General features: G+C 48.4%; 1 protein-coding gene across 1 annotated transcript in view; it reads left to right on the plus strand.

Moving 5' to 3' along the window:
- Positions 1–571: 571 nt before the first annotated feature.
- DNMT3B (DNA methyltransferase 3 beta) overlaps positions 572–12,991 on the plus strand; it is a 33,977-nt gene continuing 21,557 nt past the window's right edge. Inside the window, exons 1-10 of the mRNA XM_032217321.1 lie at positions 572–673; positions 2,361–2,458; positions 3,320–3,472; positions 4,773–4,901; positions 5,667–5,825; positions 7,052–7,159; positions 8,705–8,846; positions 10,216–10,356; positions 10,546–10,590; positions 12,687–12,766. Of these exons, the coding sequence (XP_032073212.1) occupies positions 574–673; positions 2,361–2,458; positions 3,320–3,472; positions 4,773–4,901; positions 5,667–5,825; positions 7,052–7,159; positions 8,705–8,846; positions 10,216–10,356; positions 10,546–10,590; positions 12,687–12,766 (1,155 nt within the window). The 5' untranslated portion in view covers positions 572–573. The remainder of the gene's footprint in view (positions 674–2,360; positions 2,459–3,319; positions 3,473–4,772; positions 4,902–5,666; positions 5,826–7,051; positions 7,160–8,704; positions 8,847–10,215; positions 10,357–10,545; positions 10,591–12,686; positions 12,767–12,991) is intronic.

The raw sequence follows: 12,991 nt of genomic DNA on the forward strand, positions 1-12,991 counted from the left end.
CTGGGAATTCCAGCTTTCAGATGGGTGGACTTCAACTCCCAGAATTCCCCAGCCAGCCATATATTTTACAGTGGCCAAGGTTGGAAACACAGGTCTAACTAGGCCCGGAAAAGAGGAGATTTTTCTGAAGAATTGAAGCTCACCCATCTTAAAGCCTGCCGACTGGGGACTTCTGGGAGTTGAAGTCCCCCCATCTTAAAGCCTGCTGACTGGGGAATTCTGGGAGTTGAAGTCCCCCCATCTTAAAGATTGCAGAGTGAGGAATTCTGGGAGTTGAAGTCCCCCCATCTTAAAGATTGCAGAGTGAGGAATTCTGGGAGTTGAAGTCCCCCCATCTTAAAGCTTGCTGAGTGACGAATTCTGGGAGTTGAAGTCCCCCCATCTTAAAGCATCCTGGCTGGGGAATTTGGGGAGTTAAAATTTGATTCAACTTGCAAAAAAACTCTTAAAATGGGAACGTCGCAATGTTTTGGGCAAATGTTCTCATTTGGAGTCCAGGCAAATGGGAGATCTTCACAATGATGATTATTGGCTCAGGATTGTCTTCCTGGAAAATCTTTCCCGCAGGTTAAGATGAAAAGAGAAAAGACCGCCAGCTGGACGATGGATCTTACTTTGGTCAATGGGGACTTCAGCGACTCAGACCCCCCCACCGAGGAGAACGATGCTGCAGGTACCTTCCCACCCAGGTGGTCCTGAGATTTTGGGGCAGCCTGGAGACCGCCCCTCTTTGCCCCTGGGATCATCAGTCAGGTTCTAGAAAATGGGTGGGCTTGCCTTGTTTGGGGGCCCTGAGTGGATGGTGGGGAAGGGAAGGATTTATACTCCTTGAAGACGTCCATTCCCCCCCCCCTCCACTCAGAGCTGAAGAAGCTCCTGGGATAAGAAGTGAAACTTCTTCAAAGAAAAATCCAGAAAGTCCAGTTGCCTCTTGAAAAAGCACCTTTGGGACAGCCAGGACTGAGAATCTCCATAGAGGAAGGGAGAGAAGGAAGGAAGGATAAAGAGGAAGGAAGGATAGAGGAAGAAAGGGATGAGAAAGGGAGGATTTAGGAGGAATGAGGGAGGAAGAAAGGAGAAGGGAAAGAGGGATGGAAGGCTGGAAGAAAGGAGGGTGGAGGGAAGATAAAGGAGAAGAAAGGAAGAAGGGGAGGGAGAGAAGGGAGGAAGAAGGAGGGGAGAGTAAAAAGGAAGCACAGAAAGGAAGGAGGAGAGACGGAGGGAGGATAAAGAAGTAAGGAGGGGGAAAGAAAAGAGAAGGAAGTATGGAAGAAAAGAGAACAGAGGGAGGATAAAAAGATGAAGGAAGGAGGAGGGGAGAGTTAAAAAGGGAGGAATGGAAGGAAGGAGAAGGGAGGGAAGGTAAAGAGGAAGGAAGAAAGGGAGGGGAGTATAAAGAAGGAGGGAGGAAGAAAAAAGGGAAGGAGGTATGGAAGGAGAAGGAAGGAAAGAAGGGAGGGAAGGTGGATGAGGAAGAAAGCAAGGAGGAGAGAGGGAGAGATGAAGGAAGGATTAGGGGAGAGGAAAAAGGGAGGGAGGGAAGGAAGGAGAAGTTAGGGAGAATAAAAAGTGGAAGAAAGGAGAAGGAAGGGAGGATAAGGAGGAAGGGAGGGAGTATAAAGGAGGGAGGAAGAAAAGGAAAGGAGGTATGGAAGGAGGAGAAGGAAGGAAAGAAGGGAGGGGAGATAAAGAGGAAGAAGGAGAAAGGGAGAACAAAGGGAGGAGGGAGAGAGTAAAGAGGGAGGAAGGAACGAAAGAAGGAAGGAGGAGAGGACGTTGAGGGGGAGCATGTGTACCATTTCAGGTGTCCTGTTAGAAGAAGCTCTTGGGTCAAAGAAGGAGACCTCTTGATGGTCTCCAAATCCACTTGGTTAGGAAAGGAGACTTTGAAGAAACATCTCCCAAGCTTGACAACTGGGGGAATTCTGGGAATTGAAGTCCACCCCTCCTACCCTGGAGGCTCCCAGCGTGGACGAATCACTGGCCTGTGACGTAGTCCTTGACATACGGCCACAGTTGGGACCAGACCTTTCAGTGAGACGGTTATTAACTGAGTCACACCCAATTTCACAACCTTTCTTTGCTTGACGACCGCCGCGTGACTCCAATAACGACCATCTCCCATGGCAATGGATGTGGTTGTAAGTCGAGGACCGCCTGGGAATGGCCGTTGTTGCTTGGCCAGGTGCCCGCGGGGAGTTGGAGGCCTCTGAGGGGCTTCAGAACTAAACAGGGGGGAAGAGAAGGCTGGGAGACCATCAGGAGATCTTTAGGGGCTGGGCTGGGCCTCAACCAGGCAGGGGTGGGTGTCAAACCCCAGGCCCACCTCCCTCTTAGTGACGGACGCTTCCTTTGCGCAGGTGCCAGCCAGGTGGCAAGTGTGACCTACGAGATAAAAAAGGAGCAGGAGGAAGAGGAAGAGGAGGAGGCTGATGACGTCCCCAAGAAACCCCCAAAGGTGAGCCAAGAACAGGAAGCGCTAGTTTGGCCTAGTGGTTAAGGCACCAGGCTAGAGAGCGGGAGACTGTGAGTTCTAGTGCTGCCCTAGGGACGAAAGCCGGTTGCGTGAACTCGGGCCTGTGGGTAGGACATGGTGAGTTCTAGTCCTTCCTTATAAGGCATAAAGGCTGGAAAGGTGACTCTGGGCCAATCACCAGGAGACGGCGAGTTCTAGTCCTGCTTTAGCCATGAAAGGCAATTGGTTGACTTTGAGTCAATCAATCACCAGGAGATGGTGAGTTCTAGTCCCACCTTAGCCATGAAAGCCAATTGGTTGACTTTGGGTCAATCACCAGGAGATGGTGAGTTCTAGTCCTGCTTTAGCCATGAAAGCCAATTGGTTGACTTTGAGCCAATCACCAGGAGACGGTGAGTTCTACTCCCGCCTTAGGCATGAAAGCTGACTGGGTGACTTTGGGGCCAATCACCAGGATACGATGAGTTGTGAAAGCCAATTGGTTGACTTGGAGTTGTTTCCCCTCCCCCCTCCTCAGCTCAGCCCACCTCACAGGGTTGTTGTGGGGAAAAGAGCAGGAGGAAATTGTGTGTTTGAATATGTTCGCTGCCTTGATTTTTTTGTAAAAATATACTAAAGGTGGGGTATGAATTAAATAAAGAAATATGTCTGCAGTGAATGGATTTGGGGAGCAGTGGACAATGCATTTCTACGCTGGTGGGGGGGACGGTTTGGGGCGCTCAACCTCCCCCTTTCTGATGAGGGGAGGGGTAGCATTTAAAACGGGTCCGGGGGTCCTTAGGGAAGAAATGGACCCTCGGATCCTAACGCTTTTTTCTCCCCTCGGGGGGGGGGGGGTCCCAGGTCCCGGTGCGAGGCAACGCTGGCTGGGAGAACAGCCTGCGGCAGAAACCGGCCCCCCGGATCGTCTTCCAGGCCGGCCCGGCCTCGCAGGAGAAGAAACTCAAAGACGACGTGGAAAGCATCGAAGGTTTCAAGGAACGTCACAAAATCAGGGTAAGAAGTCTTGCTTTTTACCTTTTTTTAAAATTCAAACATTGCAAAAAAAAGCAAAAATGTAGGCAGTCCTCGACTTACGACAGTTCGTTTAGCGACTGTCCAAAGTTATAACAGGCGTTGGGGGGGGAAAAAAAGGACCGTTTTTCACACTTAACGACCCTCGCAGGGTCCCCGTGGTCATGTGATCAAAATTCCGACGCTAGGCAACGCTGTCTCGCCTTTACGGCGGTTGCAGTGTTCCGTTGATCCCCTTTCGCGACCTCCCGACGAGCCAAGCCAACGGGAGGAAGCCGGATTTGCTTAACGACCATGTGACTGGCTTAACAACCGCGGGTATTCACTTAACACCTGTGGTAAGGAAGGTCGTTAGAATGGAGCAGAGCTCGCTTCGCAAAAATGTCTCGCTTAGCCACATAAATCTTGGGCTCCCATTTGGTCGTAAGTCGAGAACTACCTCAACCCAATAAGATTACCTGCATGCAACACGATGAAAGAATGAGAAAAAATGAAGGACTCAAGGTAGTTTTCCTGAAAACTAAAAAACGGGGAAAAAAACACTGGAAGAAAAAGTTGAGGTAGTCCTTAACTTATGTCCGTTCACTTAGTGACCATTTAGACTGATCAGGGGGGGGAGAATCTCAAACGGGATTTGAAGTTGCAGTGGTCCTAACCCCTCCCCCCCACATTTATGATTTACATTTTACGAAGGCTTTGCTTAAAATCAGAAATAAATGCTGCTCATAGCCAAAAATTGGCTCGCTTAACGACTGCTAAAAACCATCACAAAAAGGTCATAGGACTTGGCTTGATCACCTCACCAACCTGCTCTCCCAACTGCCGTGAATTACGACCACGATGGGCAGGTTCCATTATGGTCGTAAGTCGAGCACTACCCGTGCGAGCCAATCGCCAGGAGACAGTGAGTTCTAGTCCCCCCGCCTTAGTCGTGAAAACTGGCTTGGGTGGCTTTGGGCCAATCAACAGGAGATGTGAGTTCTAGTCCTACCATAGAAACCGAAGGCAGCTGGGTGACTCTGCACCGGTCACCAGGAGACGGTGAGTTCTAGTCCTGCCATAGACACAAAAGCCAGCTGGGTGACTCTGGAGCCGGTGAGTTCTAGTTCTAGCACAGCTGGCCGGGGGAATTCTGGGAGTTGAAGTCCATAGGGCCCAAAGTTGCTACGCCTGGAGTTTTCTCGGTGTCTGCAAGGACTGTCTTGTTTTTTTCGGTTTGAGATCCTCTCTTTCCGCCTCTTTTCTGCATGGGGGGGCGTCTCAGTTTTCCCTTCTTTTCCAGCACTCCAAAAGACTTTCTGGATGTATCCAGATCAACTACTCCGAAGAGGAGAATTCCAGACAGCAGGAGAACACCGAGGCCCCCAATGGCTGTGACTACCGAACAGCCAGGAGGATGGCAGAATATCAGGTGGGAGAGGGGCTCTGGTTGGTGGGCTTCGGAAACTGATTTAAAAGTTTTTAAAAGAGGCATTAAGTGAGTCCGCCGGTGCTATTGCGAGAAATGGGTGCCCTCCGAAAGAGTTTCAAGATTTTAAGTTTGAGCCGAAAATCCATTCCTTATAACGGATAAAAAAAAATTAAAGCTTCCCCTCGAACATACATGCTAGTCATTCCCGACTCTAGGGGGCGGTGCTCATCCTTGTTTCAAAGCGCCAGCGCTGTCCGAAGACATCTCCGTGGTCATGTGGCCGGCATGACTCAATGCTGAAGGCGCATGGAACGCTGTTCCCTTCCCTCCAAAGGTGGTTCCTATTTTTCTGCTCGGTTGGCAAAAGTTTTGACAAGTCACGGGAGCTCACTCCTTTATGCGCAGCGCTAGGGATTCGAACCGCCGAACTGCCGACTTTTCTGATCGACAAGCTCAGTATCTTAGCCACTGAGCCACTGCGTCCCTTTTATAACGGATAAACCATCCTAAACATCCAATTTTAAAAAAATGGATTTGCACCAGTCTTCAAGGGTCCTTATATTGTTCCAAGAAGAGATTTTAAGACAGTGTTTCTCAACCTTGGCCACTTGAAGATGTCCGGACTTCAACTCCCAGAATTCCCCAGCCAGCATGCTGGCTGGCTGGGGAATTCTGGGAGTTGAAGTCCCCAAGTCTTAAAGTTCCCAAGTTTGGAGACTCTGCCCTAACCCTAACCCACCCCTCTTGTTTCTCTTTGATTCGCAGGACGGGAAAGGATTTGGAATCGGGGAACTGGTCTGGGGCAAAATCAAAGGTTTCTCATGGTGGCCAGCCATTGTGGTGTCGTGGAAGACCACCTCCAACCGCCAGGCGGCCCCCGGCATGCGCTGGTTGAAATGGTTTGGGGATGGAAAGTTTTCGGAGGTGAGCGGCAGGAGAGGGGAGGGGGTGGTGGCTGAGAAAGGAATCTGTCCCTTTGCCCCTCCTGTCTTACTCATCTATCATTTTCTTAGCTGTCGTTTGTTTAATCAAAGGCGACTACCTGGGTTCAGACGCATTAAACCACGAATGATCGCTTACAGATCACTGCGGAGACCAACTTGAAGCAACTTTTCCAACTTAGATGCATTTTAAATATATTTTCAAGAAAGCTTGCAGTCAAATTTATTTCCTGGTTCACTATTTGATAATAAATTATATGGAAAAGTGCTTCCCCTCCCCCAAGTCAGTCAGTCAGTCTGTCTGTCTGTCTGTCTGTCTATCTGTCTATCTATCATCATCATCTATCATCATCATTATCTATCTATCTATCTATCTATCTATCTATCTATCTATCTATCTATCTATCTATTCATCTATTCATCATCATCATCTATCATCATCATTATCTATCTATCTATCTCATCATCATCATCATCATCATCTATCCTCATTATCTATCTATCTATCTATCTATCTATCTATCTATCTATCTATCTATCTATCTATCATCTACCTACCTACCTACCTACCTACCTACCTACCTACCTACCTACCTTCCTACCTGCAATATTGCAGGTTAACTCTGCTCACTGCCAGGAGTTCGTTCCTGGTTGACTCATCCTTCCGTCCTTCCGAGGTGGGTCAAATGAGGACCCAGATTATTGGGGGCAAATATGCTGACTCTGTAAACCACTTAGAGAGGGCTGGAAAGCACTGTAAAGCAGTATATAAGTCTAAGGGCTATTGCTATTCTCTCTCTCTCTCTCTCTCTCTCTCTCTCTGTCTCTCTGTCTCTCTGTCTCTGTCTCTCTGTCTCTCTCTCTCTCTCTCTCTCTCTCATGCTGCCTGCCTTCCATCCATCCATCCATCCATCCATCCATCCATCCATCCATCCATCCATCCATCCATCCATCCATCCATCCATCTATCTATCTATCTATCTATCTATCTATCTATCTATCATCTGCAATATTGCAGGTTAACTCTGCTCACTGCCAGGAGTTCGTTCCTGGTTGACTCATCCTTCCGTCCTTCCGAGGTGGGTCAAATGAGGACCCAGATTGTTGGGGGCAATACACTGACTCTGCAAACCGCTTAGAGACAGATGGGAAGGACTGTGAAGCTGTATATAAGTCTAAGGGCTATTATTATTATTGCTATTGTTACAGATCTCCGCTGACAAGCTGGTGGGGCTGGTATATTTCCAAGAACATTTCAACCGCGCCACGTTTCAGAAGTTGGTGTCCTACCAGCAATCCATTCTCCATGTTTTGGAGGTAAGATGGGGTTGGGGGGGTTGGGTGGAAAGATGGCAGAGCATGTGGAAAAGGCAGGTGGGGATGCCCATCAGGGTGACCGGAAGCCAGTTGGCACCAAGGGAGCCTCTGTGAGGTCATTTTTGCTCTCTGGTTCTCTTGTGGGCGTTTCACGACCCAACTAGGGAATATCATCAGTGCTGGGAGGGAGCGGGAGATGCGTAATGCAGGGAAGGGGGAGAGGAGGAGGAGGAGGAGGAGGAGGAGGAGAAGAGGGACGTTGGGGATTTCTGAGCTTGGCTGTTTTCTGTTTTCTAGGCAAAACTCCCTTGAGTTATTTGTAAAAATAATAAAAGGCAGGATTCAAAAAAATAAAAATAACAGTCCTACCAGATGGACAGGGCAAGTCTCTAGTATATAAATAGGAAGCAAACCCTACTCCCTTCTAGCACTGATGATGTTACCTAGTTGGGTTATGAAACGTCTGCAAGAAAACAGACCACCAATCATCCCACAGTTGCCCCATCCGGCTCCTCCTCCTCCCTGCAACTCTCCCCCCACCTCTTTCACAACTGATGATGTTCCTTAGTTGGGTGATGAAACGTCTGCAAGAAAACCACCAAGCTCAGAGAGCACCAAGGACCCCGCAATCCTCCTCCTCCTCCTCCTCCCTCCTCTCTGCAAACTCCCCTCTCTTCTAGCCCTGATGACGTTCCCTAGTTGGGCCATGAAACGTCTGCCAGAAAACATCCAAGCTCAGAGAGCACCAAGGACCCCACAGTTGTCCATCATCTCCTCTTCTTCCCTCCCTCCTCTTCCTCCCTTTCTCCTTCCTCTTCCTCTTCCTCCCTCCTCCTCTTGAAACCCTTCCTTCCTTCTACAAGTGATGATGTTCCCTAGTTGGGTCATGAAATATCTACAAGAAAACGACCCAGCTCAGAGAGCACCGGGGACCCCACAGTCCTCCTCCTCCTCCTCCCACCCTCCTCCTCCAACCCTGCTCCCTTTTAGCACTGATGATGTTCCCTAGTTGGGTCACAAAATGCCTGAAAGAAAACATCCAAGCTCAGAGAGCACCACGGACCCCACAGTTCAATCCAAAGCTACATTCCGTGGCTGCAGTAAAATCGCCCTTGATTACCCCTAAATGGACGTTCCTTCCCCATATTTATTGATATCTTTTTGTGAGATTTTCTGTCGTTGTGTGTGTGTAAAAATGCCGATATCCAAACCCCTCCAGGTGGGCTTACAAGGCAACGCTTCAAAACCCATCCATGCTGTCCCCCTCCTCTTTAAAAGAAAAGAGGCTGGGACGCTTCCCTGGGTGGGATTGGGACAGACCCACCAAAGACCCACCATTTGTCCGAAGTGGTTGTAGGGTTTCCTGCCTAGGCAGGGGGTTGGACTAGAAGACCTCCAAGGTCCCTTCCAACTCTGCTATTCTATTCTATTCTATTCTAATGGCAGGGTGAGTGGGGAGGGGGGCTTCTGGGCATTTCCTCCAATTCTATTCCCCCCCTCCCCCAGCCTCAATCCTTCTGTGACCAAACTTCTTATGGATGGCAGGTTGCAAGCAGCCGAGCTGGTAAAACTTTCCCCAGCGTGGCCGGGGAGTCTCTGGAGGAGAAGCTGAAGCCCATGCTGGATTGGGCCTACCAGGGGTTCAAACCCGCTGGAGAGAAGGGGCTAAGGCCCCCCAAGACTTTAGGTAAGACCCTCCCCCCCCGGCTTATTATCCAGGGAGATTTTATTTTCTGGGAAATGGGGTAGGTGAATGAATTATAGGTGATATTGGGGATTGATTATCGGAGCGAACTCCCCGTGGAGATTCGGACCCTCACCACCCTCCAATCCTTCCGCGCCGCTTTGAAGATCTGGCTGTCCCGGCTGGCCTGGGGTTAAGATTCCAACCCCACCCGAATTGTGTGACTGTTGTGTTCTCTTTTAATATGTTGTATTGTTTCCATATTGGAATACTGTTTGTCTTTCCCCCCCTCCCTTTTTGAATTGTGAGCCGCCCTGAGTCCCCCCAGGGAAAAGGGCGGCATACAAATAAAGGAAATGAATGAATGAATGAATGGAGTGTCTCGATGGCAGTGTTTCTCAACCGTGGCAACTTGAAGATGTCCAGACTTCAACTCCCAGAATTCCCCAGCCAGCATTCGCTGGCTGGGGAATTCTGGGAGTTGAAGTCCGGACATCTTCAAGTTGCCAAGGTTGAGAAACTCAGCTCTAGGGCAGAGCGGGGGGGGACGGGGGACGGGACGAGTTCTTCAAAATGCCATTTATCCTGGAATCTATTTGAGTTCCAAACACCTTTCCGCAAGCGTTAAGCGCATTTACTGCAAATAACACTGCGGGCTCGCTTGCGGGCGCGCTTCGCACCCGTGCTGGGTATGCGCCGCGTGCCCATGCGTCATGCAATAGGAATTGTTCTGCGCCTGCGCAGAACTTAAAAACAAGACGTCGGCAACCGGGGAACCTGTTCTGGGGGCGGGGGGGGGGCGTGGCCAGCCTGGGTCGCTGCTGGTTCTGCGAGGCAGCCAGCGTGCCCCGCTACCGATTCAGCTAAACCGGGGCCGAAACGGTAGGAACCCCCCACACTGCTACCTACCTACTTATCTGTTGTGACTCAGCAGAAGTTCGCTGTGAGTTGAGTCGGGATGCAGGAATAACAATGCAGCTGGGGCTCGTTAGTGTGGTCTTTTGGAGATAAAAGGACTGATGGTGCCACATCCTGGTTGCAGAAGTCAACGTTCATTCATTCGTTCATGGTTCATCGTTCATTGGTCGTGGTTTGATTGTGAGAGACACTTGGATAAGTGATTTGCTTTCTGTAACCCTGATTCAAAGAGGCACTTGGAGAAGTGATTTGCTTCCTTTCTGTACCCCTGGTTTGGCCGTAAGAGATCTTTGTTTTTGCATTCTGTTATCTTCTTGCCAGAGACTTTATTTATGTTTAATTTTGGGCCAGTCTGAGCCAAGGACTGATAAAGTTATTTCCTTTTAAGTCTGTCTGCCTGTCGTCTTTGAACGAGCGAAGGAGGGGGGTCAGAACACTTATCTATCTTTTGCAGACGTTAAACCGTTTCCCACCATCATCATAGAGGACTCGAGCCCCCCAGATCCTGCGCCCCCACCCAAGCGGCCTAGGACCAATGGTTCCAGCAGTACTAGCAGTACCAGCAGTAAGGAGGCGCCGGAGAACCGATCCAGAGGTGTGTGTGTGTCACTTCAACAAGGACCGTGGGAGGGGGGGAGAGAGGCTGGGATGGAGGCCTGGCATTTGTGGGGTCTTTGGGGGAAAGATTCCGTGTGTGTTTCACCCAGCAATTCTGGGGGGCTCCTTTAAAGCTTCCTATCTCCCCTCAGTTGCTGACGAAATGATTTTTGTCATCCTTTTGCAGAACGGATGGTTTCTGAAGCCAAAAATAACAGGAAGACCTTAGAAGGTAAGGAGCTTGCACCCACTCGCTTAGTGACCGTTTTGAGTTACAACGGGCGCCGAAAAAAAGTGCCTTCGAAACTCTTTTCCACACAATGGTGGCAACATTCCTGCCGTCACGTGGTCCAAATCCACCTGCTTGGCCACCGACTCATACTTACGACGGTTGCAGCATCCCGGGGTCACGTGATTCCTATCTTTTGAGACCTTCTGGTGAGCCAGGGGAAGCCAGATTCGCTTAACAACCTGGTTACCAACTTAACAACTGCAGAGTTTTGCTTAAGAACCTTGGCAAGAAAGGTCGCAAAAAATGGGGCAACCTTCATTCAACTCACCGTCTCACTTAGCAACGGAAATGTTGGGCTCTGTTGTGGTCGTAAGTCGAGGACCGCCTGTATCGGGTGGGTTTGTGTTGGGTTGGGGGTGGGGGTGGAAGTCCCATGGCAAATGATCCCTTCTTGGAGATGTGGCCAATGAGAAGTTCAGCCATATGTCTGAGTCATTATCCAAGTGCTAATTTGCGCCTTCTGGACACTGAGTTTTGAAGTCCCTCCCCTCCTTTTAGGAAGGTGGAAATCAATTTCTTTCTTGGCATCTGGGCTCAAAAGAATGGATTATTCCCATGTTTTGATAACATCTAAATCAGGGTCTCTCAGATTTGGGCCCTTTAAGACAGGTGGACTTCAACTCCCATAATTCCCCAGCCATCTTCACTTCTGAGAGCTGTAGAATTCTGGGAGATGAAGTCCACCCATCTTGAGGTGACTTGAAAATACTAATTATAGGTGGCTGACTAATACTGGCTGGGGAATTCTGGGAGTTGAAGTCTATCCACCTTAAGGAGGTTTGAGAAACACTGGTCTAGGCAGATGAGTGGGGGATTCTGGGAGTTGAAGTCCACTCATCTTAAGGTGGCTTGAGAAACACTGTTTTAAGGCAGCTGACTGCTGGTTGGGGGATTCTGGGAGTTGAAGTCTATCCATCTTTTTTTTTAATTAATTAATTTATTTATTTTCAAAACAAACATATATTATAGAAAGTGTATCAGCTGGTTACAAAAAGCTTTTGTGCATCTCTTCCACCGTCATCAAATATAATTCATATTAATTCAAATATCTTAACTCAAATATTTACTATATTAACATCTCATACCTCCACTTTTATTTCACTACACTTATTTAAACATCCTTCATCCTTAAGTATACCAAGATTCAATCCATAACCACATGCTGGCATTTCATTTGCTTATTTGTAAAATCCTCCATTAACATTAAGTCCTCATATCCTGTTTTAGCTAAACATCCATAACATTTAACACCAACATTTTCTAATCCTCCATGTATATAATTTATTATCATTATCCTTTCTTTATTTAACTATATCCTGTATCATAACATTTTCCCTCTATTAGTTAAAACTTAACTGTATATAGTTCACACACACATATCTATCTATCTATCTATCTATCTATCTATCTATCTATCTATCTATCTATCTATCTATCTATCTATCATCTCTCTATCTCTCTATCTCTCTATCTCTCTATCTCTCTATCTCTATATCTCTATATCTATATCTATATCTATATCCATCTTAAGGAGGTTTGAGAAACTGCTCTAGGCGGATGACTGGGGGATTCTGGGAGTTGAAGTCCACAAAGCTTAAAAAATGTTTGAGAAACAAATGGCCTAGGAGCAGCTGATTATACAGCCTGGAGGGACTCTGGGAGTTGAAGTCCACCTATCTCAAGGAGGTTTGAGAAATCCATGTGTAAACTAGGGAATTCTGGGAGTCGGAAGTCCCCATGACTTAAAGGGGTCAAGTTTGAACTGAACTACACAGTCAACACCTATTTCTCCAGATCTGTTTAGTTTTGGGGAGCAGGAAAGAGATTGGGGGGGGGGAGAGGTGATGTGTGGCTGTTGTCCCTAAAGGCATCAGAACCCCAATTCTCCAAAACGAATGAAATGGATTTTTAGTTCCTTTCCCTGGCTGGTGCTGGAGATTGGCTAAAGACAGTGCCTGGTGGATTCTGGGAACTGAAGTCCAGAACATCTGGAGGCTGCCTATAGGATTGCTTATGGGGGGGGTCTCTTTTAACAGACAGCTGCCTGTCCTGTGGGAAGAAGAACACGGTGACTGACCACCCGCTGTTTGAAGGGGGACTCTGCAGCACGTGCCAGGTAAGTTGGGCATGAGGCGGGCAAGGGCTCTGCTTTCACCTGGCATCAGGTAAATCCCTTCGCTTGGCCCAGCCTTTCTTCAGTTGCAGCTCATTTCAATAGGAGGATGGTGAGGCTTCTTCGGCTGGAAAATTCTAAATAACCAAGAACCCTTTCCTAAGATTTCGGTTTTTAGAGGCCATCGGACGGGCATCTTGAAGCTCCTTTGACTGTTATTTCAACCTA

Source organism: Thamnophis elegans, chromosome 5 (assembly GCF_009769535.1).
Source record: "Thamnophis elegans isolate rThaEle1 chromosome 5, rThaEle1.pri, whole genome shotgun sequence".
Taxonomy (NCBI): domain Eukaryota; kingdom Metazoa; phylum Chordata; class Lepidosauria; order Squamata; family Colubridae; genus Thamnophis; species Thamnophis elegans.